General features: G+C 49.1%; 2 protein-coding genes across 2 annotated transcripts in view; one reads left to right on the top strand and one right to left on the bottom strand.

The window, feature by feature from the left end:
• Positions 1-16478, top strand: part of LOC126569496 (uncharacterized) — a 16856-nt gene extending 378 nt beyond the window's left edge. The window contains exons 1-3 of the mRNA XM_050226633.1: positions 1-24; positions 10764-11051; positions 15596-16478. The exon at positions 1-24 is cut by the window's left edge and continues 378 nt beyond it. Of these exons, the coding sequence (XP_050082590.1) occupies positions 10816-11051; positions 15596-16433 (1074 nt within the window). The 5' untranslated portion in view covers positions 1-24; positions 10764-10815 and the 3' untranslated portion in view covers positions 16434-16478. The remainder of the gene's footprint in view (positions 25-10763; positions 11052-15595) is intronic.
• A 6635-nt stretch (positions 16479-23113) lies between these two features.
• Positions 23114-24309, bottom strand: LOC126574576 (venom allergen 5-like). Its single transcript, XM_050234855.1, has 6 exons — positions 24166-24309; positions 23954-24100; positions 23810-23891; positions 23587-23734; positions 23284-23498; positions 23114-23223 (listed from the first exon to the last, which is right to left on the bottom strand). Exons 1-6 carry the CDS (start codon positions 24307-24309, stop codon positions 23114-23116), a joined length of 846 nt encoding a protein of 281 aa, XP_050090812.1.
• Positions 24310-27500: the final 3191 nt, after the last annotated feature.

The following is a 27500-nucleotide window of genomic DNA, read 5'->3' as shown; positions in this document are numbered from 1 at the left end:
GGCAGGAGCGCCAACGTTTTAAAGGTAAATTTTTAATCAATCTCCACCTTTCGCAAAACCCCCAAAAACTCGCGGTACCAGGACGAGCTAGAAGAAAAGAAAGAGGAGAACGGTCACGGCAAAGTGGCAAAGTGGCACAAAATGACCAACGAAGGAAGGAAACACGGAGTGGATGTGTACAAATTGTTTGGAAAATGTTTCTTGGCTCGCTTTCTTTCGAAAATGCTTCTTCTAGCACGAGCTAGAAACTCGAAGACCAGCAGTAGCGGTGAGGAGATGAATGGAAAATAATCAGACGAATTGAATCTTAAAAGCTTCGTCCATAATTATGATCAAATATTAATGAAGTGAGTTCGAGCAACGGCAACGACGCCGACGCCGACGCCGACGAACGAAGGAAAATGGTCCGGGTTTTTCTCGCCAACTAACACGCGAACCGCACGGCCACGAGCCAATGAAGGCAATGAATATTTTGTATTAGCTTTAATTTTTCCCAAAGTTGCCATTTGGATATTTTGGCCGCCCCTGCGCCGCGGATTCCCTGCAGTGGGCGGAGGTGTTTGTGAAAATCACGAGGAAAGTTAGGCTGGCAATCGATTGTGAAACCCTTAGGAACGATCCCTTCAACAGCTAGCTGCTGATTAGTAGTTGATTAGAGTTTTAACTCGAGTCGATATTAAGCGCGCTTTCGTAGAAAATGTTTCAATCTTGACGATCGCGATGTGACAACCTCAAAGCCCTCAAGTCCCTCAAGAACTGGAATTTTGTGCCCGCAAACCGATAGCACTGACCTTCCGGACCTGTTGATAGCGTGCAACGCGCGTGTGTGAACCAAACTCCTGTGGTGAATGTGTCACAATCCGGCTTTGTCCCCTAAAAAGCGAACCCGTTAGCCAGCCAGTTTGGCAGCCAAGTGAGCAAGGCAGCGGCGCGACAAGCACGTGGCTCGAACCGAGGGTTTTTGGGGTTGGGCGTCCTCGAGGGATCGAGCCGAGCCGCACCTTAAGCATACGGGGAAAGCAGACGGAAGAAGAAGAAGGAAAAAAAATGAGCAAACATGATATTTAAACCCAAAACTCCCCCCCGGGTGTAACCTGCTCGCCAGCTCATGCCACACCACGCCAAGACTAATATCGCCCATTCCCCGAGCAATCGTTTTGCGCATTTACCGGTACCGGCTGTGGCCGTGATTTCTGATTCCCATTCCTCCCGAGGTGCGCCCGGGGGATTCCCGGGAAGACGGAAATGAATATTTGAAGAAATAATTCTTAACCATCGTCGAGAGCGTCGTCGAGGAGCGGCGGGTTCCCGGGTCCTGGGCGTAACGGTAAACTTTTCACACCTTCCCTGGGTTGCCCCTTTGCCTGCTGCTCACTAAAGGAGACGTCTTGCACGAGAGGGAGGGAGAGAGGAGGCGTCTTGCGAGGAGGAGAAAAGGATCGCGCCCCGAGATGGTGGTTCACTCGTTCGCACTCGCTTCCGGTTCTGCTGCGCGGCTCCGTTACCTGGCGTCTGGTATGGAGAATGTCCTGTGAGCTGTTGAAAGGACGGGGACGCCCATATCGATGATGATGATGATGATGACGACAACGGCGGCGATGCGAGGAGCATGAGTGTGATGAGAATGATGGGCATGATGACGCAGCGTGAATCGTTGTCGGATCAAAAGCCTTGACGCAACTCAATGGGCACCGAAAACGCGTACATGTGACCGCTTTTCGGGCGTAAGTGTTTCACTATCAGCTGGGGAGTAAGGAGGGAAAGCAATATGTTGATTGGTGGACAAGGATGTATCGTCCTGGCAGGGTACATTGTTGGTTTCGTTAGAGACAGCTACAGGTTTCTGGGTGCTCGGGGAATTGATTTGCTATTTGTGGAAGTAGAATGGTGCCGACGAGCAAGTGAATCATATCGGAGCATGATAAAGGCACGATTCGAAGTGATCTTTGACTGAGGGTACAGTAAATTCTACTACACGGTAAATTACTCGTTAATTGAGTTTGATTATTTCGGTTTGACGTCGCTTTGCTCTAATGAGAAGAGTCTAAATCTGGAAAGAAGCAATGTTTATACATTTAGACCATTTTATCAGTGACTTTATACTAAAAGATTTGATAAGTTAATTTTTAAGTTTTTGTGTCATAAGTTCAAATGATGTTTGCAAACATGTTGTCTCGAAACCACGGTTTTCGGCATCATCTTTATAACGGAGGAAAAACGATAGCACAAACCCGAAGGAACCTGTAAAATGGTGAAGAGTTGAAAATTTCAAATTGAAGAGGTGTGGTGAAGAGTTGAAAAAGCTCAGATTACATAATGTTATAAGGGGTATTTTCTTTGAAGGCATGGGTTTTCATGTTATAAAATGTCGCATTCATGATATAAAATGCACTGAACCGTTAGGATTATCGCTGCATCTCAGTTTGTTATAGTTCGATTTTTCCCAAAATTTGAAACCACTTTCGTGACATTTATTAACATTATGAACCAATTAGCTAATTCTAAAGCATATATTCGATCCGAAACATTAATATTCAATATACAAGCCCTCCTTCAAAAGCGCAGAATCAGAGATGAATATAATACATTACACAAGTTGTTGGAGCAATAAGAAATGCTCTTTTTCCACCAATTAGCTTAACTTTCTACTACAAGCTGGAAGAATCATTTCATTTTGTCTGCAGTGCTATGAGAATTGACTTGTTAACATTTATGAAACTGGTTCCAAAAAACTGAATGCACAATTAAGAAAAAACAATATTCGCTTTTGTGCAAAAAGGGACACCATCGTTCGGAGCGAGCAAAGCCTTCGAAAACAATCCATACAACCTGTGCCATCATCGATCATACAGTCACATTTGGCAGCGGCGACGCCTAGCGTTGGCAAAAAAATCCGAAAATCCCATCGACCTCACTCCATCACATTCTGCCCAAGGGGTGCCGCCTTCAAGGCAGCGGGCGGAGGAAACGGAAAATCACCGTGACATCTTCGCCCGGGACGAAACTGGCTGGCAGGAGGGCTGGAAGGCTGTGCAAGGATGCATCGCTGCTCAAGTGCACTCCGCACTCGGTCACACCTGCATAGAACGATCCCCGCGAGAAGCAACAACAAGGGAATGACTTTTCCATTCCGGTCTACCGTTCACCGGAGCACGACCGTGAGAAACGGTCCTCCCGAAATGCAGTTTTCACCAGCGATAGACAGCGCTTTGTTTGCTCGAATCTATTTTCTTTACCTTTTCCCCTTCGGTTTCGGGGTGGAGTGGAAAAGAAATGAAATACCGGTGTCATGTGACTGGTTCATGTGGCTGATTCGGACACTTCCTGTCGATCGATTGTGCGTTTTCCATCCTTCATCCTTCGTGATTGATTCGCAAACTTTCAGTGACCCCCTGAAGAGCAGCAAATGGATCTGGTGCATCAAATTGCTTAACCAACAGGACCTCTTTCCAAGGCCCATGGTAATGTGGCTTGTAATCGATGGGTTGAAGTGTATTCAAAAGTTTTTATACTCATTTCAGTTACTCAGAAGCCTAGCTGTGTGATCTATCATTTAAAAAAATACAAACATCAGCATTAAATTTAAAAATTTCAATGCTCTACACACAGTGATGCATATGAGCACGCCGAACTTCATATACCGTTACTTCATCGCTTTTGTGCCAACATTTGTGCATCATATGAAAGGCCAACATGAAAACGAACGAAATGTACAAAAAATGTGTTTGCCAAACTTTCTTTTACTCTCTTGGCTGGCGCATCCTTCCGAGATCTGCTGCCTCGTTTGTTCTCTGCCACAGCTAACAAGCCGACAAAAGCATCCATTTCAACAGCAAGCAACAACGTTTTTGCTACACGTTCCTTGAACTGTACACTCATATATCAAGCATATTTTTTTCATTTCCTTTCTTCTGCTGTGTGTGCGTCGTATTTCTTTTGGTCTGCGCTTTCTCTCGACGCTCTGCGTTTTCAGGCCAATATTTGCTGTCCAGCGTGATTCCGTGTGCATTTTTTTGTATTATTTTATCCATCGTCCCTCCCTTTTGTTTTACCACATTAATTTACCTTCTACTCTGCGCCCGGTTTTCTAGTTTATTCCACGCTATGCTTCGCCCAGGGAGGGACGGCTAGTTCATGTGCATTTTTGCTCCATTTTTCGGTGTTCATAAGAACCGAGGTGTCCGATCGCTGCTGCGCTATCTTGGCTTGGCATCCATGCTGCAGCATAAGAGCGGAGCATAGATTCTCGTCGAAATTGCCGACTGAATCGTTTCCCTTTGCTTCGGCTCTTCCTCTTTCTCGCTCTGTCCTTCGCTACTCTACTTCACATGCTCGTGCAGCCAATTCAATCGTGCTGGTTGAACTATTTGCTCTTCGCTTCACTTTATCTCCGTATCATGTATCTTCCTTCCTTTCCAAGGCGTCGCCTGGACTCATCATAAATATGTTCCGTTTCTAGGAATTTTGCCCATTTTCAGCTGCTGCCTGCGGCTCCGGCCTGTGCAATGGCATATTCTTTATCTGGCAGAACGAAACGGTTACGCCTCAAAGGGGAAAGAATGAAATAGATAGATAGGGGGCAACATTGGAGAGTTAATATAAATGGGAATAAATGCATGTGCCAGAGTCACAATCCTCACATGGGATTGAAGCTATCATTTGGTTCCAAATCAAACGGGATCTGCTGAGGCAAACGCAAAGAGAGCAGCACTGCATTAATTTTACAAAAATGACTATTCATAGGTACAACAGAAACCATAACCTAGTAATGGCTTTTCGCGTGTCGTCGCTGACATTCCGGGAATGGTGTCCTGGTCCCGTTCGACGCTGCAGTGTTTCATCTTGTGTTCGTAGGACAAAGCATAAGCCATATGAAATCACATTATGTCCTTCTCACCAGCCTGACGACGGAGTCCATCGTGCCACAGCGAATTTAAGGAAAAGCATACCAGAGAGCAAAAGCAAAAGTAGAAAACTAAATTTATTATTACTTTTTTTGTCTTTGTTCTCTCCCTCTCCGCCACTTCCCGCGTTCTGGTATCAAATCCTATTTCGGAGGAGTATTTTTTCCCATTCTCCACTTTCTTCCATTCCATCCACTTTTGTTTACCATCACGATCATCGTGCCCCGGCCGGATGGTTGCGAGGATCAGAAAGAGAAGGAAAAAAACTCCCACATCAACGGCCAAATCTTGCACATTGGCACACATACATTCCCGGCCCGGCCGGCAGCCGGTAGATGAGTTTTATGCTGCGTTCCGCTTTGTGTCGTTTCATCACGATAATGTTTTGCGTTTTCATCTTCCGCTGCTGGAACATGATCCTCGATCCTGCACGATCCTCCTGTTTCATGGGCCAGCAGATCCGATCATGCCAATACACCAGCAACTCTCAAACACACATACACGTAAAGCCGCATTGTGATGCTCCAGCAGCACTAGCACACGCAACAGGCAAAGTAAGAAGAACAAAACGACAAGGATGTTTCGTGCTAGGCCAAAAGGATAATGTGAGAGGAATCTGAGAAATACTTAAGGAAATGCGATGGAAAGATAACAATAATACGCTCGCACACAGAGACACAAAGCAACAAGGAGAGGGACGCCGATGAATAGAAGGAAAAGAATAAAAGTAAACGACAAACAGGAGTAAAAGAAGAACACCACTGTAGGATAAAAGTGCGAATAATCTTCAAAAGAGAAAAGCAAAAAGTACATTAGCACAACCAACCAAGCAATCCTCTGTATATCCTCTTACAGGCTATGTGCACCAGAACGGGACAGAAGCAAATGATTTGAAAAACTAAACAAAAAAAAATACCCTAGAAAAGAATGCCAGCAACGCTGTGCGTGGAGTAGTAGAGCAGCATACAGGATGAAACAGAACGGGAAACGGCAGTGCCAATCGGCAGAAAAACATGAGAACCATGGGAAACCGGGCCCAGAATCGACTGCAGCAGTAGGGCAAAGGCGAAGGAAGATATGCGAAACGGCACTGTACTGTAGTTGGAGGAATTTCCAAAATAATCTTTTGTCCGCATCTTTCTTCGTGCCATTTCTTCAAATATGCCAGAATGGTTAATCATCACGTTCGCATGCATCTTCCTCCCGTCCGCTGGCATATGGTTTTTGTAGATTTCATTCAAAACAATTCCACCACACAAACGAACGAACGAACGAACGAACGAACACACCGCCGCCGATACAGCATCGATTCTTCACCGGCAATGAATTTAGCAAATACCGAGGACACGGCTGTACCTTGTCTGTCCTTGAAATGGGATAAACTATTGGGAATGATTTAGTGAGACCGGGGATGTGGTTGTTTCGGGAGGGGAACAAGGGAAAAGGACACACAAGGAGTTTGGGCGGCGGTGAGCGCAATCATACCAAAAGGAAATTCGCCTGTCAAACCGGGAATGAAGGATGAACTTAATTGCTGGTTCTATGAGTGAAACATAAATTATGGTTTTTGAGTAAAATAGCTTGGCTGGCACTGAAATGGGTCGAGCATTCGGTAAGTGTGACAGATAAATGAGAAGAAGCAATGCAGGAGTGTGACTGAAGAAAAAAAACCCTGGAAAGCCACCGAACTTCCCAAACCAATGCACGCAAGGGTCACCTATGCTGTTTAGGAACTTGATTTTAAAATAAAAACTAGTGGTATTGTATAGGAACTTGTTTTTAAAGTAAAAACTCAAATATTGAAACTCAAGTGCTGTTGTTAAGGTTCGTCGGTCTTCTGTCATTTAAGTCTTTTTTTCGTGTCCAAGCCCAGAAGCGCTCAAGTAAAACCTAATATCAAAGAAGATATTTTGAATGCTATTTTCTTAGATGCTCGAATACCATAACTCCATCGTTTTAAACATGAGTTTGTCTAGCTCAAACAAATGTTATGTTGCTCGACATAATGTCCACCAGCCACTTGCGCCAGGTGAGACTCGCACTGTTCGTCTGCAGTAACGGATACACGCCAACGGAGGAATGGGATTTGCGTCACAAAATGATCAAAGAACCAATTTGGATTAATTTCATCCGCCCCACATTCCTTCATTTTCTCTCTCTCTCTCTCTCTCTCTCTCTCTTTCTCTCTCTCTCTCTCTCACTCTCTCGCTATGTCTCTTTCTCTCACTCTCTCGCTCTCTTTTGTGCACTGCGTCGCTGCTTCAGAAGGATAAAAGGATAAAAGGCTATCTGGTTCTTCTCAATTTTGCATATTTAGCACTCCATTAGTGTAATACGATTCCACGGAATGTCCTTGTGGAAGGGATGGATTGAAGCTGAATGGACGGAGCTACGGACGAATTTGCCGTCGAAAGTCGAACACAAATCGAACGGTACTTGAAGGGACTTCTGTTGTGCTGCTGCCGTTGCTGCTGTTGCTGGCCGCGCTTCGGTTCGTCCAAGAGAAGGGGAACTTTTATCTGTGAAAATTACATTCCCTGCTCGACGGATCGGACGGCCGCTATGCTGCACTTCAATCGGTGCTCGAGGCAGTTTTGTTGTTGATTTTCTTTTCATTCGCACGACCATCTTCGGCGATTGATGCTAACAACCCAACCGTGGCACAGCAGGACTTTGACGCCAAGGAGCTGGCGTTACGGTTGTGTCCGGCAGTGCGAGAAGAGAGCAAGAGAGAAAGAGAGAAAGAGAGAGAGAGAGAGAGAGAGAGAGAGAGAGAGAGAGAGAGAGAGAGAGTGGATAAAAGGCTAAGAATGAGAGTAGCCAAGAGCGTTTATTGTGAGGGGAAAGGAGAGAATGCACAAGTATCCTGGTGTAAAGCGGCCCATAGACGATCAACTTTATTTGTCAACTCTTGCATGCAAGTCGATTGACACCAATATATTTATCGTTTGTGGGCTATTTGAAGCTTGTGTCAAAAAAGTTGAAGATTTTCAGCCAGCTGAAAATATATTGAGGAGGCTGAATATTGGCGTCGTCTGTGGGCCACAGCGACGAACACGATGCGCCTGTGGCCCTGATTGATGAAACATTAAGGATTAGTCCAATGTTGCCCAAATACGAGGAATAAAAATAAAATGACAGTGCGATGCAATTTTTGCATTAAAAACATTGACAAATAAAGTTGATCGTCTATGGGCCGCTTAAGCCAAGACCGTTCAGGGATAGTGGAAATCTGTTTTCCATTTTCTATTCAAAATTTCTGTGTACGACACAATAACACCAGATATATCATTTCGTTTACAATTCCATGCTATAAAAAATGGTTGAGTAACTATTACATGAGCTTCATTCTATTCATTGCTTATTTTGCTACTACATTATCCACAATAGCTATGATATGCGTTTGATAGCTGATGATAGCACGTGAAGGCGACATAGAAAGTATAATCGAATGAGCCAATCAATTGAAGATTCATCAATCGAATTGGCTCCTTTTTATAAACATTTAAATTAGGGAATAATTTGAATAAAAATCACATGCTTGCATTTCTACCGAGGTCCTATTTTAATCCCATTTAAATAAAAAAAATTATGCAACTGCAACTAAATGATGAATTGCTGAAGCTGCCGACGTTCAAGCTATTACAACGTTGATTTGTTCAAAGTGCATCGCCCCATCGCAAGGCGATCTTCCACGATCCTCGCCTGGCACGTAAATCTAACGATATCTCACCGAATCTTATCGTTGCGGTCTAGGTGCTGTTGGAGGCCATAACTTTCTTTCTCCCTCCATTGGCACCACCAGCTCACACCTTTCACCCGAGGGGCCGAGTGTAACGAAACACACCAGATATCGTATCCCCTTCGTAACTGTAACTGCCCTAGATCTTCGAGGCCCTCGGGCGCGACTGCTACAAGTTAATTTTATCTTCTGGATAACCACCAATCCACGCTGGCAGCTACGGCTCCCAAAACCTGTAGAGCAAGAACACGGAAAGGTAGTTCCCGCGACAGAAACTATCCGATTCTGTTCCACCTTTGCTTCTGGCCCGGAGGAATGTCTTGACATGTCACCATAAATGTCACCACCAGGCAGGCTGGACACCATACAAGCGAGCCAAGCGACCGAGCGACGGTACAAACGGCCGTCTGGTTCTGCTTCTGCTCCAGTCCAGTTCAGTCCCAGGACGGTGTGGTGTGGCATATTGGACGCATATTGGACGCGAACTGAACGCGTCGTTCAGCCATTCGCTGCCGTATCGCGTATCGTTTTACTCCTTTACACCCGATCGAGCAGCAGCAGCGTACGGGTTATGTGTGTGCAGCAGCGAAGTAGATTAAGATAGCCAGTGCCCAGCGTCCAGATAATGGGCTGGCTGACGAGGACGAGGGCGATGGATGCAGAACACCATCACTCTCGCCATCGCAAACGGCTCCCCATATCGTGCAGCAGCGATCGGTGCTGGGGACCCGGGGCTTTTAATGGACCAACCGAATAGACGACGACGACGACGACGACGACGCGAATGACCAGATAAAGCAAGGGGCCGCCGAGAGTACACGGCACCAAAAAACGGGAAGGTAAACGATGGACGCATGCACACGCACCAAGGCACACATACACGCAGTGGTACAATATATGCGTAATCTGATATCATTGATAATTTATATTCGGAACCGACACCAGCAGCAGAGCAAGAGAGTAGCAACACGGGCCGCTAGCAGGCCAGGCCCGGGGTGGGGAAATGGAAGGAGGGCCAGCATGCCAGCAAAGTTCGAAAAACCAAAGCCACTATACTTGATGTGATGATGGGCTTTTAGCTACGCGGTGGCTGCTACCAGAACCAGTGCTGAAGTCCAATGTTTGCTGCCGCTGGTGCTGAGGAAGTGAGGAATGCTTTATGCTCGTGACGAGGCACGATCACCATTCATCGGCAGCAAATCTGCTGACGTCACGGGCACAATGGGCTTGTACGAGTGTTTCTGGTCAAAAGTGCGATCACAAAACGCTTCTCGCTTCCCTGATTGGAACTCATTGGCATTATCATGGCATTTGGACCACGAGTTTGTCCATAATGCTCACTCTACCCAGTAGCTTTCCCCTTCCCTCTAAAGGAGGCGGTCTGTCGCTTCGAACTAAGTTATGGTCGCGGGACATCGGACGAGTGCTTTAACAGTTCCCGTTTTGTGGCACCTCGTAACCGAATAGAGGTGGACCGAGAGAGGTCCGAGAGGTCGAACTCGAGAGCGGTTTGGATTTCAATCAAGCTGTACCGGGAAGAAACGCGACCCTGACACCCCACCGGTCGACCGATGGACGTACCACACGCGCTGCTACTGCCTCCCTTCCGAACCAAGGTCCAAGCTAATCACTTCTATTGACCGAATGGTAGCCGAGGTTGAGGTCCCCGCGGAGGTCCCCCCGGAGGTCGCCGGGAGCAGATGAACTTTGAAATCGTTCGGCCCATCTGATTGATTGACGTTCGAGCAAATTTGGAGCAACAGTCCGGTAGACCTCGACTCGGGTCGACTCGCGCCAGCCTCGACAGTGGACCTCCACGATCGTGCTGACAAGTGCCTGTGTTCAAGAGTTTTTGGGGTCTCCACGACATCCAAGTAGCGTAAGCACCCGGCCCGGCGACACAAGTAAACTCTCAGGTGGCACAGGACCAAGAGTTGCCGAAATCGGTGACGTGCTGCAAGCAAGTAATTCGCGACATTATTAGAAACCTACCAGGGACCCCGGGGGACGGTGTCCGATGACACGCGCGTCGCGTCTCAATTCCTACGATCCTAAGGTCTCGCTTATCAAACTGTCACTCTTGATTCTTGTTTCCTCTTCCGCCCTCTTTCCCACAGAGTTTCGCAATTTGCGCTGCTGACCGTCGAGTCCTTTGAAGCACTGAAGACAATGTTGTGCCGTCGGATGCGGCTCACCGAACGCCATCTACAGCCACCCCGGGAACCACTCGAAGGTCCAATCGTACGACCCTGCACGGTGAGGAAGCTGATGAACCTTGGACAAGCGCGCTGCAACGGTGGTGTTGGTGGTGAGCTCTGCACGACCAATGCCATCCCTCCAACGACCATCACCATTCCGACGGGCGACGCCACAGGACTAGGTTTCGAGGAGCAACCACGTGGGAGGTAAGTCCCTCAGTACAGTTGTGTGTCTCTCTCTCTGTGGAAACTCATGCGCAACAAGGACTAATCTAATCCTGCTGGGCATACAGTACGCACCGGTTACCTGCCGTGCAGCACCACCTGCCGAGCAATCCCACCCGCCCAGGATCTTCATTCGGCAGGATGTTTAACAGGATTTTGCGCTCACCTTCGCTTTATTCTCCTAACTTTCTATTTCCACCCCTGGCCCGTAACAATCCACCGGTAACGAATGAATTGCGAAAATGGACACCCAGGTCAATGCAGAGACAATGCGCTGAAAATGCGGCCAGCGTCACAATGCGCAAGAACTATGCTTGCACGTGCACGTCTTGCGACGACCGAGAGTGTGAAGACTGTTTCGCTTCTGAATGACACCCAAGAACGACCGGCCTCTAGGTGCGACAACGACGGACACAGATCGGACGGTGTGAAAGCTAATCAAACACTTCCTTCCAGCTGCTCGAGTGATCCGTTTTCGTGGCCGGTGTGGCCTCACGATCACACCGGCTTTTATCATTATTATGCTAATCGGTTTATGGCCGGACTCATAAAGGTGTGCGGGCAGCAGGCAAAATTTATGAGCTTCTGGGGTGGTTGGTGGCCCGATGGACCACACCGTCGTGGTTGGCGCCCGTTGCAGCATCGCGCTGTCGCTGACGCAGCGGCCACGATCGGCTGCGATCGTGCACGAGGTGGTCTTTGGAAATTAATTACACCCGATTGTAATCGTATGCCACTACATGCCAGTATCGTTCCAACAGCAGAACGGCAGCAAAACGCAGTGCAGTGCCTGTGTAAACCGAGCAAGATGGATGTTATCGCCGTGCGCTTGCCGATAGGGGAATCAGGGTCACATAGAAGATCACATCGCATCACGGGAACGAGGAAATGGGAGATAATGGACAGCATTGTGTTTTTTTTTTGCAGAGGCTGGACCATTTTTAATATCTTTCCGCGGTCTGGAGACTCTCACGGACTCGTATACGAGGTGACATCCCCGAATCCGGAATCTAGACAGACCTGTGGCTAGACTTGTGGCCAATTAATGAGCTTAACGTATATGATTTACCTGACAAACTTTATTGGCAAGCGAGTAGTAAATCAGCAGAGCGGCATTTGCAAAACCACCTTTTACGGTCGATCAATCATCGTAAAACGGGCGGGAAAAAAAACCATTCTGCCTTAGTGATACGCCGTTTTCAATCGATATTTGCACAGCCCATCCTTCGATGGCATTATTATGGCGAACGGGAAGCATGGCTCGCTAGGATCCATAGAAGCAGCACAACCAAAAAAAAAAACACTTGATTAGATGCGCCGATGCTAGGATTGTGATTTGCGATTCCCCCGTGAGCCCTTTTTGCTAGTCCCAAGCCAGCGTATGCACCATGGCATCCGATCGCCGATCCATCCGATCGCCGATCCTGGTCCTGGGAACACAACATTCGTTCGGTGTCTCGGTGCTGCTTTGATTCGTGCCGGACGAAGCGGGCGGACTGGCCAATTTGGCTTCATTTCCTGCAATTTATTAACTTTTATCATAACGCCGTGCGCCGCTCGACGCCGTGGGCCTTCAGGTTCGGTTCGGTTTTTCTATTTTAGGGGCAGCATAAATCATGCTGCGACGAAATAATGGGTGTGGTGTCTTTCCATCTTTCGGCACTCATCGCATCTTCATTCTCGCCGACGCCTTCGCCAACATGTGTGTCAGTGTGTGTGTGGTGGAGAAAATGATAAAATCAAGAAACATACCATTTAACATTTACACCGTGCTGTGGTCCATCATCATCGCGAACACCGCGTGATGGTGACGGTGATGGTTGGTGCGCCCAAAGCGCAATCGTCTAGGCGAACAAAACGCGATCGTCTTTGAACTGCGCACTCTTCCACCACCACCAACGGGCCTGGGCCTCCTTGGTGCTTGGCAGGGGCGGCATCGTTTGATACGCCACCATTTGATAGCCAATATGGCGCATTGATATAATTAAAAATTTATGTAAATAAGATCTGACGCGACTTGCGACCGCGATCTTATGCTCACACACGTTCCACACACGATCATTTGGCAAATCCGCGAGCGCGCGCGCGTGCGTTCGCACAGACTCCGACCAAGACCGCCTCGCTCGCACGGCTCGGACACCGGCTTTCCAATTCAATTCCCTGCAGCATCAGTCATTCGAGAGCGCGCCCGGCACTCGCACCACACCACGCCGCGATTCGGTTTCATTCGCGCGATTTCGCGTGGCCATCGTCGCATGCATGGCCCCGGCTGTCCGTTGTTTCTCTTGCCTCTATCGCCGGCAAATTTGTAAACTGGACCTCCTATTCTCGATTCCGAGAACGGGTGTATCATCATCTGAAAACCCTGAACCCGCCACACCGCCGATACGCCGCCGGTGGCGCACTCAGCTGTGCCTCAACTAATGAGGTCTAGGCGAAAACCCGAACCGCGTGTGCGCCTTTTTACCGTGCGAACTGAGAGCCGCACAAGCAAAAAGACAAAACCGCGAACCATGAAGATACGGCGAGGGTGAAGAAATGGGGAAAGAAGACATTCTCCCCATCTGACACCGAGGTTTTTCGGAGGCGCAACAGTCGACGGCATCAGTCTCCCCGGCACTCGCCCCCAGTGTCCCTCTCTGTGGGGCCGCAAGCGACATTCGCCGACCGACCGACCGACCGACCGACCGACCGTACCGATGCTGAGAATCGTATGCATCGCACCATGGCCCGGGGTCCGCAGCCCATGGTTCCATGTAGATCTGTGCTGCTCGTCTCGCGATCGTCTCCTGGCCTGCGTGTGGGGCTAAAAAGGGTGCCGCACCGGACCGGAGAGGAGCCTGGCAGGGTTTCATCGGCGTCGGATGGCAACATACAAGGGAGCAAAAAATAGAATAATAATATGTGACCCCAAACAAATGTCAGTCAAACAAATATTTGGCACACGTTCATTATGTTTAGCGCAGGGTTAGGGCACGGGAACGGGAAGAGGAAAGATGGCCAAAACGGTCGTCGAAAGTTTAGCGATCGTTCACTAGCTTCCACGGTTTGTTGGAGGAAGATTAACTCGATTCAGAACTAATGGAAATGCGAAGTATGTTGCAAAGCTATTCCGTTGTCTGAAAACATAATTTTAAACATTTTTTTCTACCCTTTTCTCAAATTTGCCTCAAAATCTTTTAACATTCACTGCGAGGTATGAGTCAGTCTTTTAAAACAATGCAAATGCGATCCGTGCGAATGTCTCTTCCACTTTTAGTGGCATTCCAAAAATGGTTCACCAGCTCGAGCTGCGAGCTCGAATGGCGCATTCCGTGTTCCCGTTCGTTCCGTTCGCTTTTCTCAGAATTTCGCCAAAAATACATCGGGAATGTCTTCGGATTTGCCGGGATCGCCTCCTCAACGATGCAGTTCTGCACACAGCGAATCCCCGGACACGACTCCTTCGACAGCAGAGTCGAACACCGTTAATGGTTTCTGTCATCATCATCATCATCACCACTGCCGTGGTTCCTTCGCCTTGGTTGCTTTACGGCGTCATTAGCGTGGAAGAGCGATCTGCGTCGATCTGTGAAGGAACAGGCAGGCCAACCACGATGCTGCTGACAGCCGCGCCACTGATGGTGCTGCTGGTGTGGCGCAGCATGACTCACAAGGCAATCGACATCGCGAGCGATCGAGCGAGCGAAACTCATTCAGACGACGTTGGTGGCGACTGCTACGACGGAGATCCGCACAATTGGTGAAGCGATATGTTGTCGATCGCTTCGCTTCGCCGGAACCGTGGCCTGGCCTGGCCAAAAAGGCTCACCGACATCGGTGTCATAATTCGCTCTTCGCATTCGTTTTCGTAACTGGCGCTTCTCTGGCCCAGATCTAAACAGTTAAATTATGGTCCCAGCTCTCACCCATGTTTGTGTGCATGCGTGTATGGGTTGGCGCTTGTTGATTCATAAAAAAAAGCGAATGGCGATGGCATGGGACGGGGATGGCGAGTTCAGCCGGGGGAAGCCCCCTTCCAGTCACAGTAGGATACAACTTTCACACGCTACAGATCATCACCTCTTGCTCGACTCGTCGTAAGGCTCCTGGTGTGCCCTGTGAGCTTTGAGCGTGGCAAAAACCCCACAAACCCTCGCTGGGTTCTGCCGCACGCTCTCCACGGCAGATCGCGTTTGATCGCGGACCATCGCCCAACGGCGATCCGACACAATCATTTGCCGTTAATTTATACATTTTTCTCTTCCTTTCCGAGGTTTGGCACCTCGTTTCTCGAGCAGAACGGGAACGGGAACGCGATTGTCGTTGTGTTCCTGTGGTCCAGGAACTGGGAACTCCCCCGGTTTGCCGCCAAACAATCATGCGCTTATGATCTTCTCCCGGAAAGGATCGTCTTCGTCTTAGAAGCGAGCACGTAGCTCGTTACCGTCCGTCCGGCGCCTTTAGTCTGACCACGAACTGCGGTACGACGGAACCTCATTATGGTTCTTCTCTTCTCTGTTCTGCTCTCTTCTAATTCCACCCAGGAAACCGCCCGATGGACCGAAGACACCGCTGATGATCGTGAATCTCAACATACCGCCCGGCACCGAAACGTTGGCGCCCAAGAGTGCATCGCGAACGGAACGCACCAAACTTCCTCACTTCTGTCTTCAGTATCGCAATCTAACCCGGCTCTGTTCTGCACCGCCCGGGGCGACGACGACGACGACGACAAACACCGTTGGACCGGGCACGGCTACCGGTGGTCCCGGAGCACCGACACAGATTCCTCAGATTTTCATTCAAAGCTTCGAGCTACAGGATCGTCGTGCTGTCGATGGGCAAGGCCAGGTGGCAGGGGATGGTGCACAGGACGGTAACAGTGGCAATGACGGCCAGCAGTACAACATCATCACCGAGAACGATGAGGATACGTTCGCGACGCTACTGTTGGAGAACATTTCGAACATTTCGCTCGAGATGATCCAGCGGCATCAACAGAAGCTACTCGGGACGGCCGGTTCCTCGATGACCGATGGCCAATTGCAGACTGGGGCTAGTGGTGCGAGTGCAGCCTGCTTCCAGCATGTCGAGGGTTGCAGTAGCATGGATCGTACCGATAGTAAGACGTCCGCCGATGGTGTCGTCTGTGGGGCGCTCGATATGCGACTGGATTCGACGGAGGAACGTGGTGGGGCGTTGCCGAGGGAGGGTAGTGGACGGGCGGAATACGGGAATGTACGCGGTGGTACGCAGGATGGGATCGATGAGCCACTGAGCGACATACCGGCCGGATACCGGTCGCTTTGCTACCGAACACCGAGCCCTAAGACGCGCCAGATCATTCGGGTGGATATCGTCACGAGCAGGGAGAAGTACTGAGCGCGGACGTAGCTTTTTGGTTGTTGGTTATGTTTGGCATTTGTTTCCGTTTGATTTATTGTGTCACAAGTGATCATCAGCATGCGCATAGTTGCCGGTTAGTTAACAATAAAGACAATAAAACTAAAGACATTTATGGCGAATTAAGCAAAAGTTATCAATTGGGATGCATAACACCAGTTGATTGGAATCAAATTAATATCGCCGTGTCGATTATTCTCATGTCGATTACCTTTAGCTATCAGCTGTCTGTTTGATGTCATTTTAATGTGTATAATATTACAGAAATTAATTATTTTACTCAATCGGTCGGGACTACAGTATCCGATGATGATGATGATGATGATGTATTAAAGTGTGGTTCGTTCTTTGGCAAATGGAACTATAAAATGCATTAAAATCATAATTTTATGAGTGCCAATCATTCGATCTTGATGAAAACTTCTCTGGTATGATATGCAATGACAATATAATCAAAGTAGAAGAAACTTGACAATAATGTTCTCAATTTGCTGAACAGTTTTGAATAACAAATTCCAATTGAAAATGGTTCCTTTACGATAAAAATTAACAGAGAAGCCCATCAGAAAAAGGACCTCAAAAATGTGCCCTCCTAATTTAGACGATTCTTATGCTGACAATCTGTTCCCCGTCACGATGTTTTACATCCCCAATTATCCATGATCGATCGTTCGTTTCTGATTTTGAAAGCAAGATGCAGTTTATCCGCATCAGAACATCATGCCGTTGACAGAGGTCGGTGTGCACCACGGGAGAAACTTCAGTCACTACCTAATGATCGCATCCCATAGCTTCATAGCTAAAATCGACAAAATCCTCCCAAAACGCACCAGAAAAACGGCATTGAAGATGGGAAAGATAGCACAGCGGAGAAAGCGCACAAGATAATGATCCTTGAACCAGGTGAAAGCTCCGGCCAAAATCGCGCTCCGCAACAGCAGAGAGTCTGTCCTCGCGACCCAGGGGCGAGAGTAGAAAGGCACCAACACGAACCAGGCAGCTGGAGCTTGCAGCGTCCCTCCGTCACACATCCGAGACAGCACAAAATTGGAAGAAACAAAACATCCGTCCTGTCCCTAATTAGTTTGCTCGAGCGTCTCATCATTTTTCCCAGGTTCTTCCTCTTCTTCAGCTTCGTCACCACATAGTCGCCGGAGAGGCAGATCAACGGTAAGCCCACCACGCCACCTGGAAACTGCATTCAAAATGAAGCTCAAACGCACCACATGCCGGACCGATTGCTACAAATTAACGCGACGCGACCATCGTAAAACCAAGCAACAACTACACTGCACTACATTGTGTCGCTAATGTTATCCGCGCCAGTCGATCGATCGGTTGATAGGTTCTGTCGATGCCGCCAAACCGGTGCACGCAGCATCATCAAACGGCGTCGTTGTCGGCAGCGCTTCCATCGTAAAAACGTCGTTTAATAGGCGGAAACATAAAGCCACCGGCCACCGGAGCCACCGTTGCCAGAGACCTGCGCTCCATTCAGCTTTGGCCACCGTGGGAGGTGCGCGCGCGCGAATGCAGTTGCCTCTCGGTATTCGATTAGCAGCCGATGTCGGCGCTGCCGCCGCCACTAAAGAAGTTTTCAAATTAATTTAGCATAATTTTGTTGCGGTCTTAAAAACGGAATCAATGCTGGCATCCATCGGTGAGTTAAATCATCTTCTTCGGAGTCGCAGCAGCAGCAGCAGCAGCAGCAGCAGCAGTGAGGAGCTCATTCATCCTTTCCTCCGCCTTAAAAGCGCCATGCAATCAGTGGGCTCCATTCCGGGATGCCTCGAGACCGACTTTCGCTCCAAGCGGCCACGAGCCGTGTTTTTTTTTTCTTGTTTGCTTGGACCACGAATGGCCATGACTTCGTTCAGGTCAATCAACTTTCCAAGAACTTTATTATGAAAAGCACCAATCAATGGCGCAGCATCAGCAGCAGCAGCAGCAGCATCGTGTTATGTTGTGCTCTGTTCCGATGCGATACCCTATTCCATTCCATCTCCTCCCAGCGATCGCTACTGCGCCCAGGACCGTAGAACAGACACGCAGCAGGCCGAAGAAGGTCGGGCAGATTCAAAACGGTGAAAATACGTATGCAATTTTCGTCCCCAAGGGAAAAAGCCAGTGTGGATCCCTTTCGCATGCGCCAATCGAAAGACATCGCCAACACGCCAACGGCCACAAACCTTTGGTCAGCTCAAACACTGAGCTCAGACGCGAGTGTCGCCATCGAGCGATCCGGAAGAAGATCTGGCGCTACTGAGGGAGAAGAGCAAAACGCTGAAACATAATCGAAACCGCAGCAAAGAGCATAGGATCGGCGTTCGAGAAATCATAGGCCTCGCTAGAGAGTAGAGCAGCTCGATTGGATTCTTCTACACCGGCCTCGGACTTTCGATCGACCTTTTTCGTGTTCCGATCCTCCGTCCAAGCCACGCGGTCCCTCGATGATGTTTCTGTTGCTGCTGTTGTTCTTGTGGCTATTGTGGATGAGGTCCGAAAAACGATACCGTATTTATGAGCCATAATGATATGGGCCGCAGATGAGGCCCATTACGGTCGAAGATGTGCCCCTAGAGTGTGCACAAAGTACCGGGTGGCGCACGGTGATAATTAAAATAATATATTACCGAAACCTCCACTGGTCGGCTCTGAGCTCTAAAGCCCCTGAACTCGGTTCAGCTGAAGCTGCTCGTGAGATGTTTTCCAATGGATCGATACCGGTCGCTTTAGAGGTCATGCCAGGATGCCAGGACGTACACGATCGTCTCTCGGAGGGCGTGCCTTGTGCGATCGATGCGGTGAAAAATGACAGTTTTCCTTCCCAAAAACTCTTTGTCCTCGATCCGACACACGCGCCATAGGGGCTGGTTTGGTTTTTTTTTATAGGGTGGTAAATCATTTGCTGGCGCCTTGCGCAGGTTGCATCGTTCAGTCGTTCAAAGAACACTTCCGCCAGACCCAAAGATTCCTTTCTGGGTAAAAAACCTTTACGCTGAGGGCTTTCGGTTGGAATGATCTGCGCAAGCGTTGAGTTGCAGAATCGGATCTGCTCTGGTGTCTTCTAGACTAGCTCTAGCTGCTCTACCCAGGACCTGTTTGGTCTCTAAGCCCTCGAATTGGGTAATGAATGGATTATACCGACCGAAGAGGATCAGACACGTGGATAAAGGGACACGCTTCCTCAGGGCCGGTAGATCATCATTATGCTGTGCGGTGCTTTGGTAAACATCCCTTGGCTACCTTCGGTCTCCGGACGGATCGGTTTAGGGGTGTCAAATCCATCCAAAGTCATCAGCAAGGGACTGACCTACCGAGGGACTGTCATATACGACATCGTTTTCGGGGTTTGTTTATTCGATCAGTTCATTCAACAAGGCTCGATCCTTCAAAAGCAGATCTCAGCAGAGATCTGAGAGACACAATACTCGCAATCAGAAGTCTTCAGCGAGCGAGATATGCTTTCTTCCAGTTCGGAATGGTCGATTACAATGTTGAGAGCACAACGCGCTTCCCTTTTCTTTGGTTGCCATTCGATTAACATTCCACCAGCGGTAGCTCATTCACTCGCCACGGAACGCCACGCCAAGCGTTCAATTTGTCTCTCTGTCGGGAGTCACTAACCACGAACCGAAAACTGGCCAAGCTAGCCGTGGTGATCCTGGAAGTTGGATTGTGCAGAAATTAGACTGATCGCTGCTTCGTTCACTAGCTCACCAGACACCAGATGAGAAGAAGGGCGGAGCGCGCACACACGGCGGAGGTAATGAAGCTGTTGATTTATGATCACATCAGTGCTACCCCACCAAAAAAACACTCTCCTCTCCCTTTCGCCCGTTGCCCTGTAGTTGCTTATTGTAATTCACATTTTACCTCGCCACCGAAAATCCATCCACCAACCAGCCGCTGGTGGACTACCCGGCCATCATCACCTACATACTGCACCCTAACGACAGCCGCGATCAGTCGCGCTAGCTTTCCTCTCCCAATCACCGAAAACAATTTGCCGAAGGCCAGCGAGCGAGAGGAGGTGAAATAAACAAACGATCATTACTTCCCGGCTCCGTCTTCTCCCGCACCAGAATGCGGAATTTCATTTGCCAAGTACTCGGAGTACATACACGTCCTCATCGCCATCGTCATCGTCGACGACGACGTCGTCATCATCATCAGGCGTAGACGCGCCCATCGTGCGCCCAGTTAATTTGTTTGGTTTTCATGCTGCAATGGCGGTGGCCCCCGAGGGGGAGTTGTTGTCGTCGTCGAGCGCAGGAGACCAGCTTAAAGCCATAAGAGACATAATTAGCCTTCAGTGTGTGTGCCCGTGGCTCGTTTACGGTCTGACCTCGTCTCGCCTTCGACTCGACGCCCCTAACGGCCCAAAGTTCGTGCATCCATCTCGCTTTCGCACTCCAGCTCCTTCTAGGCCATCAATCTGCGCGCTGATCTGCCCTGTTCCCCGTTACCTGGCCCCAGGAAGGCCATAAGTCCTCGGCACTACCTCTAGCTGGGTGCTCATTTACCAACGCGCTGGCCAGAAACTCGGCCAGCTCTCTCACACGCCTACGAATTTCAAGTGCATCGCCACCATCGTCCTCGTAAATGGACGTCAATCAGCAGGCAGTCATGTCTGCCTAGGTCTCGATGTCTGGTGTCTGCTGCTGCTGCTGCTGCTGCAAATCTGGCCACCGCTTCCCGTTCTCGCTACACTACCTGCGTTGTTCACCAGCTCATCGTCTGGGACTGGCGGCGAAGGAGACTTTAATTTAAATTGTTCGCAGGTCGTTAGATCATTAGCAAGGAGGTGGGGGACCCGACGACGACGACGATCACGATGAACTCGACCCGGCTGCAGTATTATTGCCTCGGGTAATCATCCATTTTGTGATCCCGCAACATTAGCACGTGGTTGGTTTGGTTTGGTTTGGATTAGCTTGGTGTAAAGTGTCCGTGCCGACCTCGCGGACTGCATATGCGACGACGCACAATGCGCCGATGACCGTGGTGTCGTCTAGTCTAGACAGCGCGATTTGGCGCAAGATTTTTTGCGCCCAAGCTCGCGCGTTGGGCTATGCTAATGAAACTATAATTATAGCCTGCGATCGCCGGCGAGCGTGTGCCGTTTTGTGGAGATGTTGTCTTACGGGGTTGCTTCTATTTATTCTACGTTTTCACGTCTTCCGCGCCTTGCGAGGACATTCGTGGCGACTTCTCTGATCGGAGCTAGTCCCGTAGCAGCCAATGTGGCGGCTTAAGACACCGTTTGATGAATTGTAACCGTAATTAGTAGCTCGTCGTTCTGGGGGTGCTGCATTAAGTGCTGCGCTACTGATGCATTTTCGGCTTCAGTGGATGGCATTAAATTTGACCAACGGGTGCCAAAAAGATCGTTTTATAAACATTTGCAGTTGCAGAACGACCAACCGGCAGCTTTTATTGCCCTTTAGCGACGACGCCAATACGGAATCGACTTCAAACAAACAAAACAAACTCGGGGGACCCACTTGGAGTGCCGCTTCTTGAGTCAACCGCATCATGTTATGTCCAAATCTCATCAACTAAATCACTGGCGCGGCTTTGCCAATGATGCAGGGTGATTAGTGCGGGGTTTGAAATCCATTCGCTTGCCGCTGTTTGCTTGTAGCCTCCTGATGATGATGATGATGGTGGTGGCTCGTGTTTCAGTGGCTGATGATGGACAGACGGACAGGATCGTGCTGGTGCCGCAACTGGTGCCGCGACTGGTGTTTTTTAACTGCCTAACCCCCTGCGCCTACCGATCCGACCAGACTGCCGACTGGACCGGTCGGTGTCTCGGAGATCTAAGGCATCCGATACCAGTTCCGCGCTCAACTGTGACTCATGGTCACCACATGTTAATGGATCGGAACGCCGTGCGCCGGCCCAAACGGCTTCGGCGCTGATTCGCGCTTTTATCAAATCGGACAGATCGCCAACAGCTGCGTCTCGACGACTCGAAGAAGTCACTCTATTTGTGTTCGATTATTTACGAGGAATACGAACTAGGCGAACAAACATAAACTATGGAGCGTGGACAGCATGGAGTACGGTGATGGTTAAGCAAATATTTGTCCAAACCATTGAAGGGTTGCGCGGCCCCCAGCGACATACTATTAAAATGTTAATCTCAAATTGAGTCAACCACCGTGAGTTCTGTTCGCTATTCTCCCCTACGTAGAGCACATCAGCATGGTGTGAGTAGGTCCTGCCACATCCTCATTATTCAATCCCTCAACCGACCGATTCGAGAAGTAAAAAAGTGTGCGAATGGAGCCATGGCTAATGAGCAGCTCGCTCTTTCGCGTGTTCGGTTTCCATTTCTTCTGTTCCATCACCACCACCTCCTCCTCCCAATGCACACACTGGTGCAGATTGAGGCGACGTGTCAACATAATGACTTTTTTATAACTTCATTCCCGTGCGTGCTCGTCACTTCTCGCGTTTGTTTAATTAGCTGAGCCGCTCGAGGGGGGCTGCTCGTGGCGTTCGCACCTCGCGCCACTTTTCCGCCCACCGAAGGGCGAGGGGGGCGCGAGTATGCTACTGTTGTTTGCTTGTTTATGTTGCTGCTGCTGCTGTGCGTTTACATTACAGAATGAAGCCATTTTCCCACCGTAATCCGGGGGGGACGAGTGTTAATATGTTGTGGCAGCGTTGGCATATCGTGACGCGGTCGCTATCAGTAGCGTCACCAGCGGCGACCAAGCGCCGGTTGATGGCCGCGTACTGGCGGAGTGTCTATCATCTGCAAGAGGAGAACAAGCGAGTGAGTTGCTGACTGTGCCTGGCAGACATCATTCCCTACCGATGCCACACAGGCCACGGAAAACGTGCGAGCAGGAGGAACGTTCCTGCGGACAGCCAGTGCACGGTCGGTGGCCCACCCGGTAAACCGGTTGACCAGGGATGTTCCCCTTCGGATGGTAATAGCAAACAACCAGATGACCACCGTACATTTGCGCCGCACCACAGCCCACAAATTCACTCTTCGCCCAGATCAGCTGGGTGTAGTTCGTGAAGCTGACAACGGAGAGAGGTTAGTAATGGAAGAGGATGGAATAATCATCACCAGCACCAATGAGGACGATCAAAGGATGTTATCACTTACCGTTCACTGCGCAGCTCACCGTTGGCAAGGGTTGGGTGCAGGTTCTGCTTCTCGTTGAACCAAGTGCTCAGTACAAGGGCTTCCCAGTGTTTGAGCGGTGGTTTCGGATGGAAGAATATGTTTTGACCGACCGAATGAGGAGGATTACCTAACAAAGGATCACTAAAACATTACTCCCCCGATGTTCAAGCTCTACACTAAATCGGATTGGAACTATACAGACCGATTGAGTCACATTCGTCGTAGCTCAGGAGACACTGACGTACCCACCGTTCGGCCATGGCCTGTAGAAAGGAATCCCAGTGCTGAAGCAAAAGGAAAAAATAGGAAATGGTGGAATACCGATGCGAACTGTCCTGCCACTTACCAAGAATTGCATATCAACGGCCGGAAATCGCGCATTCGTTGCCACCTTATTCCGCAATCCGTTATGGCCCATCATGAAACTCTTGATGTTGACCTCACTCAGCACCATTGGTTGGAACTTTTGACATCGAGCGTGCGTTACATTGGGCTAGAAACAGATACAACTAGGACAGTCCCGGACATCCTTCGCGAGCGAGGTCTCTATTCCCTTACCTCGAGGCACATTGTATGCGGACGCCCACCACCGCACGGTCCACTATCGGCACAGAGATTCACGTGTTCCTGCTCGAATATGGTCCACCGGTACTGTGCCAGGGTGACCACGATAATGGCCAGAAATGGAATAAAAACCTTCATGATACGGAAAGGGGGGACGTTTATTGTTTCTCTGCAACGTCAACCATTCCAAGGCATGCTGCGTTTCCGTTCGTCATCACTGTTCCGGCGGAACGCCATTATTTTGCCATGGCACACGTGATCTGGGCAATATGGGTGCGCTATCGGAACGGACTATAGCGTCGCGCAATAAATAAGACGTCGCGAATGGGACCTAGCATCAAGCGAACATGAATGTGATCAATGTTTAATCACTCGCGGCCATTATTCGCACGAGGCGTGGAATGGCAGCATATTTTAGTATCGTTTTTACTTATCGTTTCGCAGGCCAGCCAGCCATTTGGTCGTACACTAAGTTGACCAAATTTATGAGCCTTATGTACATTACAGACCAGGCCAAGGACATTATCCAAATAATTGATTTCAGTTACAATGGCGCTGAACCATTGATGCGTGATGTGAGATGAATGCCGGGATGCCTTTATCTCCTCCAGCTCACTGATGGGTGCTTTCGAAAGTTGGTTTGAGGCACAGCCTACGTGGCTATAAATCTATGACAAGCATTTAACATTTTAACCCCTTTGGGCTGGATCGTGGCTTTGTGTGGCCGCTTTCATTAGCCCGCTTGTCAACAATCCTCATCAAATCCAAACCGACCGGCTCCACAGCACGATTTCCATGCCATTTTTCCTATTTGCAGTTTCCTGGAACCCTTTTTGGCGTCGCTCCTACCTGATTCGCTAGTTGCGCCCGACCCCAAGATGAGCATCTTACGACTTGTTTTTTTTTTCATCGTTTTGCATCTCAATTTTTTTCTCTCGGGCGTTCAACGAAAAACCCACCCACCTTCAAACCAAAAACCAGCCCGTAGATACGCCGTTAGTGCAAATTTTCGGCGTTTCCCACCGCGGCTCACACGAGCGCGAGCGGCGCCGGCAGCGGTGCTGGTGCCGGCGGCACCATAAAACATATTCGTGCTCGTCGATTAAACGATCTCTCTGATCGGCATCGGTCCCAGCAACTAAAAGAAGATGAAAAAAGGCAGCCCCGGCGCAGATGAATTAAAAAACCCCTCCCAGCCCATTTATAATTCGCAGTATTATTTTATATATTTATATTCGCCTATCGTGCGTCTCCGCCGCCAGGAACCAGGACCCCTCTCATCGTCGGCCCTTTCTCTCACTCGATCGCTCACGCTAGAGACTCCGGGGCCCGATCTCCGAGATGAGAACAAATGTCCAATTTTCTTCAAAACACTCCGCCGAATGAGGAACAAACATAACAAGCGGTTCAGCAGGGACATGAGAATGAAAGGAGAAAAGAGAGAGAGAAAGAGAGAGAGAGAGAGAGAGAGAGAGAGAGAGAGAGAGAGAGAGAGCCAAACTGGTGAATAAAACACCAGCGATTACCCCTTGGTCGCGTTTTTGATGATTTATCACGAACATATCTGTCTAGTAGAGGAGGATCGTTGCGCTGAAGAGTTCTTGCTGCTGTTGTTGTTGTTTTTTCCTTCCACCCTAGCGTGTCTATGCGCCTCTCAGCGCCGTTTGCCGTCATCATCCTGTCGCTCCGTTCACATACACCGTGTCTAGGTCTCTAGCCCATAAACCCATCCATCCCGGTCCGATGGACAAAATATTACGATTATGAGAGCTGATGGCAGCAGCAGCCGCACACTCCAGCGGCACTACTGACTGGTCGGCGGCGACCAGGAGGCATTATAGCGGAGCAGCCAATACCACCGTGCCGTGAAGAGCATATCTGCATCGTTTGTGACTATGGGTCCCGCGAAATTAAATTAATAGCTCGACGGAACCGAGCCGGAATGGAGCACGATGGTAGAGACTGTTCTAGAACCGAGGACAGAAAACATATTGCGAGCATGTTATTCGCTTATTATGAGAAGCATAGACAGTTAAATGGATGTTAAAATATCTGTTTAATTACCAACATTAAACGAACAATTGGAGCTATTGATTAAAGGAAAACATAAATCTTCGGTATAAGGATCAAGCCAAAGGAAATGACTCCTTAACTTAATAATAGTTACCGATTCAAAATTAAATTCACAAACACTGTTAAAAAATGCCAAACACTCCGATCTAAACGAATCTAAGTCCTCCGACTTAATTAATAACAACCAAATTTCCTTTCAGTCGGCGCGATGCCGGTCTCCAGTGCCCCATCATCCACATCGCTCCCCAGACGGCCGACACAGTGTGGCGGGTTTCAAGCAGTCACATATCATACCGATAGGCAAGCTAGACATTAATAACACCCCGTCTGGTGGATCCCTTCTCTGTATTCACTGCCCACCCCATCCCGATGGCGGTCAATTTCGTGGCAATCACAAATCAAAACGCAAGCGCAAACTTATGTTGCGTCCGCATTTAATCGCCGCCACCCGAGGAAACGCGCCTCGTGCACCATGCCGACATATCACCCCTCCCACGGAACACGGAGCGTCTTCAGGCGCCTTCTCCATGCGGAACACCAAACCGCCAGCGGGGACTGGGCGCACGACAAGACAAGACAGTGGTTATTATTTCGGTTAAATATTAATGCTTCACCAGATACGATCGAACGAACGGTTATTAAAATGCCCGCGTTAAGTTTCGTGGGTTTCTGTTCGTCTGTCTTGGACGTTCGCTCGGACTTTCCTCTAGCGCGATGCTTCATCGAGCAAAACCCGGTATGGTTCATCACCGTTTTTTGGTGACACGATGCGATGGTTGCCGGTGTGAGCGGAAGTTAACTTCACACACGGGAACCGCGACCACGGCGACCGTAGCACAGCGTGGCCACGCGTGACCGCGTTAATGAAATGGATAAACAATGAAGATCATCCGGTGAAAATCGAATTCCGAGCGGCTTGGCTTTCTATCTTGGTTTTAATGCCAAAACAATTCGTTTCGCCCTTTAACACTTGGGGAATTGGAAAGAGAAAATGCATTGCAAAGGGATTTCCCGATCCAGTTTCACCACATTTCCCCTCAAAATCAACTGACAGCAATGATGGCTCAATCGTTATTTGAAGCAGTGCAAAGTCAAACTCCGGCACCATTCAATCGGCCGTCGGTCCGGCCACTTCGATTGCGTGCCATTTGCATATCTCGTCTCGACACCATATTGATTGGTTTTTAATAAGCTTGGAACGTGATAAACGTAATCCCTTTTTCCGTGTAATAGGATTAGTGTCAAGCGTTTGATGG

This window comes from Anopheles aquasalis, chromosome 2 (assembly GCF_943734665.1).
Source record: "Anopheles aquasalis chromosome 2, idAnoAquaMG_Q_19, whole genome shotgun sequence".
NCBI lineage: Eukaryota > Metazoa > Arthropoda > Insecta > Diptera > Culicidae > Anopheles > Anopheles aquasalis.
Note: the sequence above shows the minus strand (reverse complement) of the source record. Positions and strands in the feature narration are given on the sequence as shown.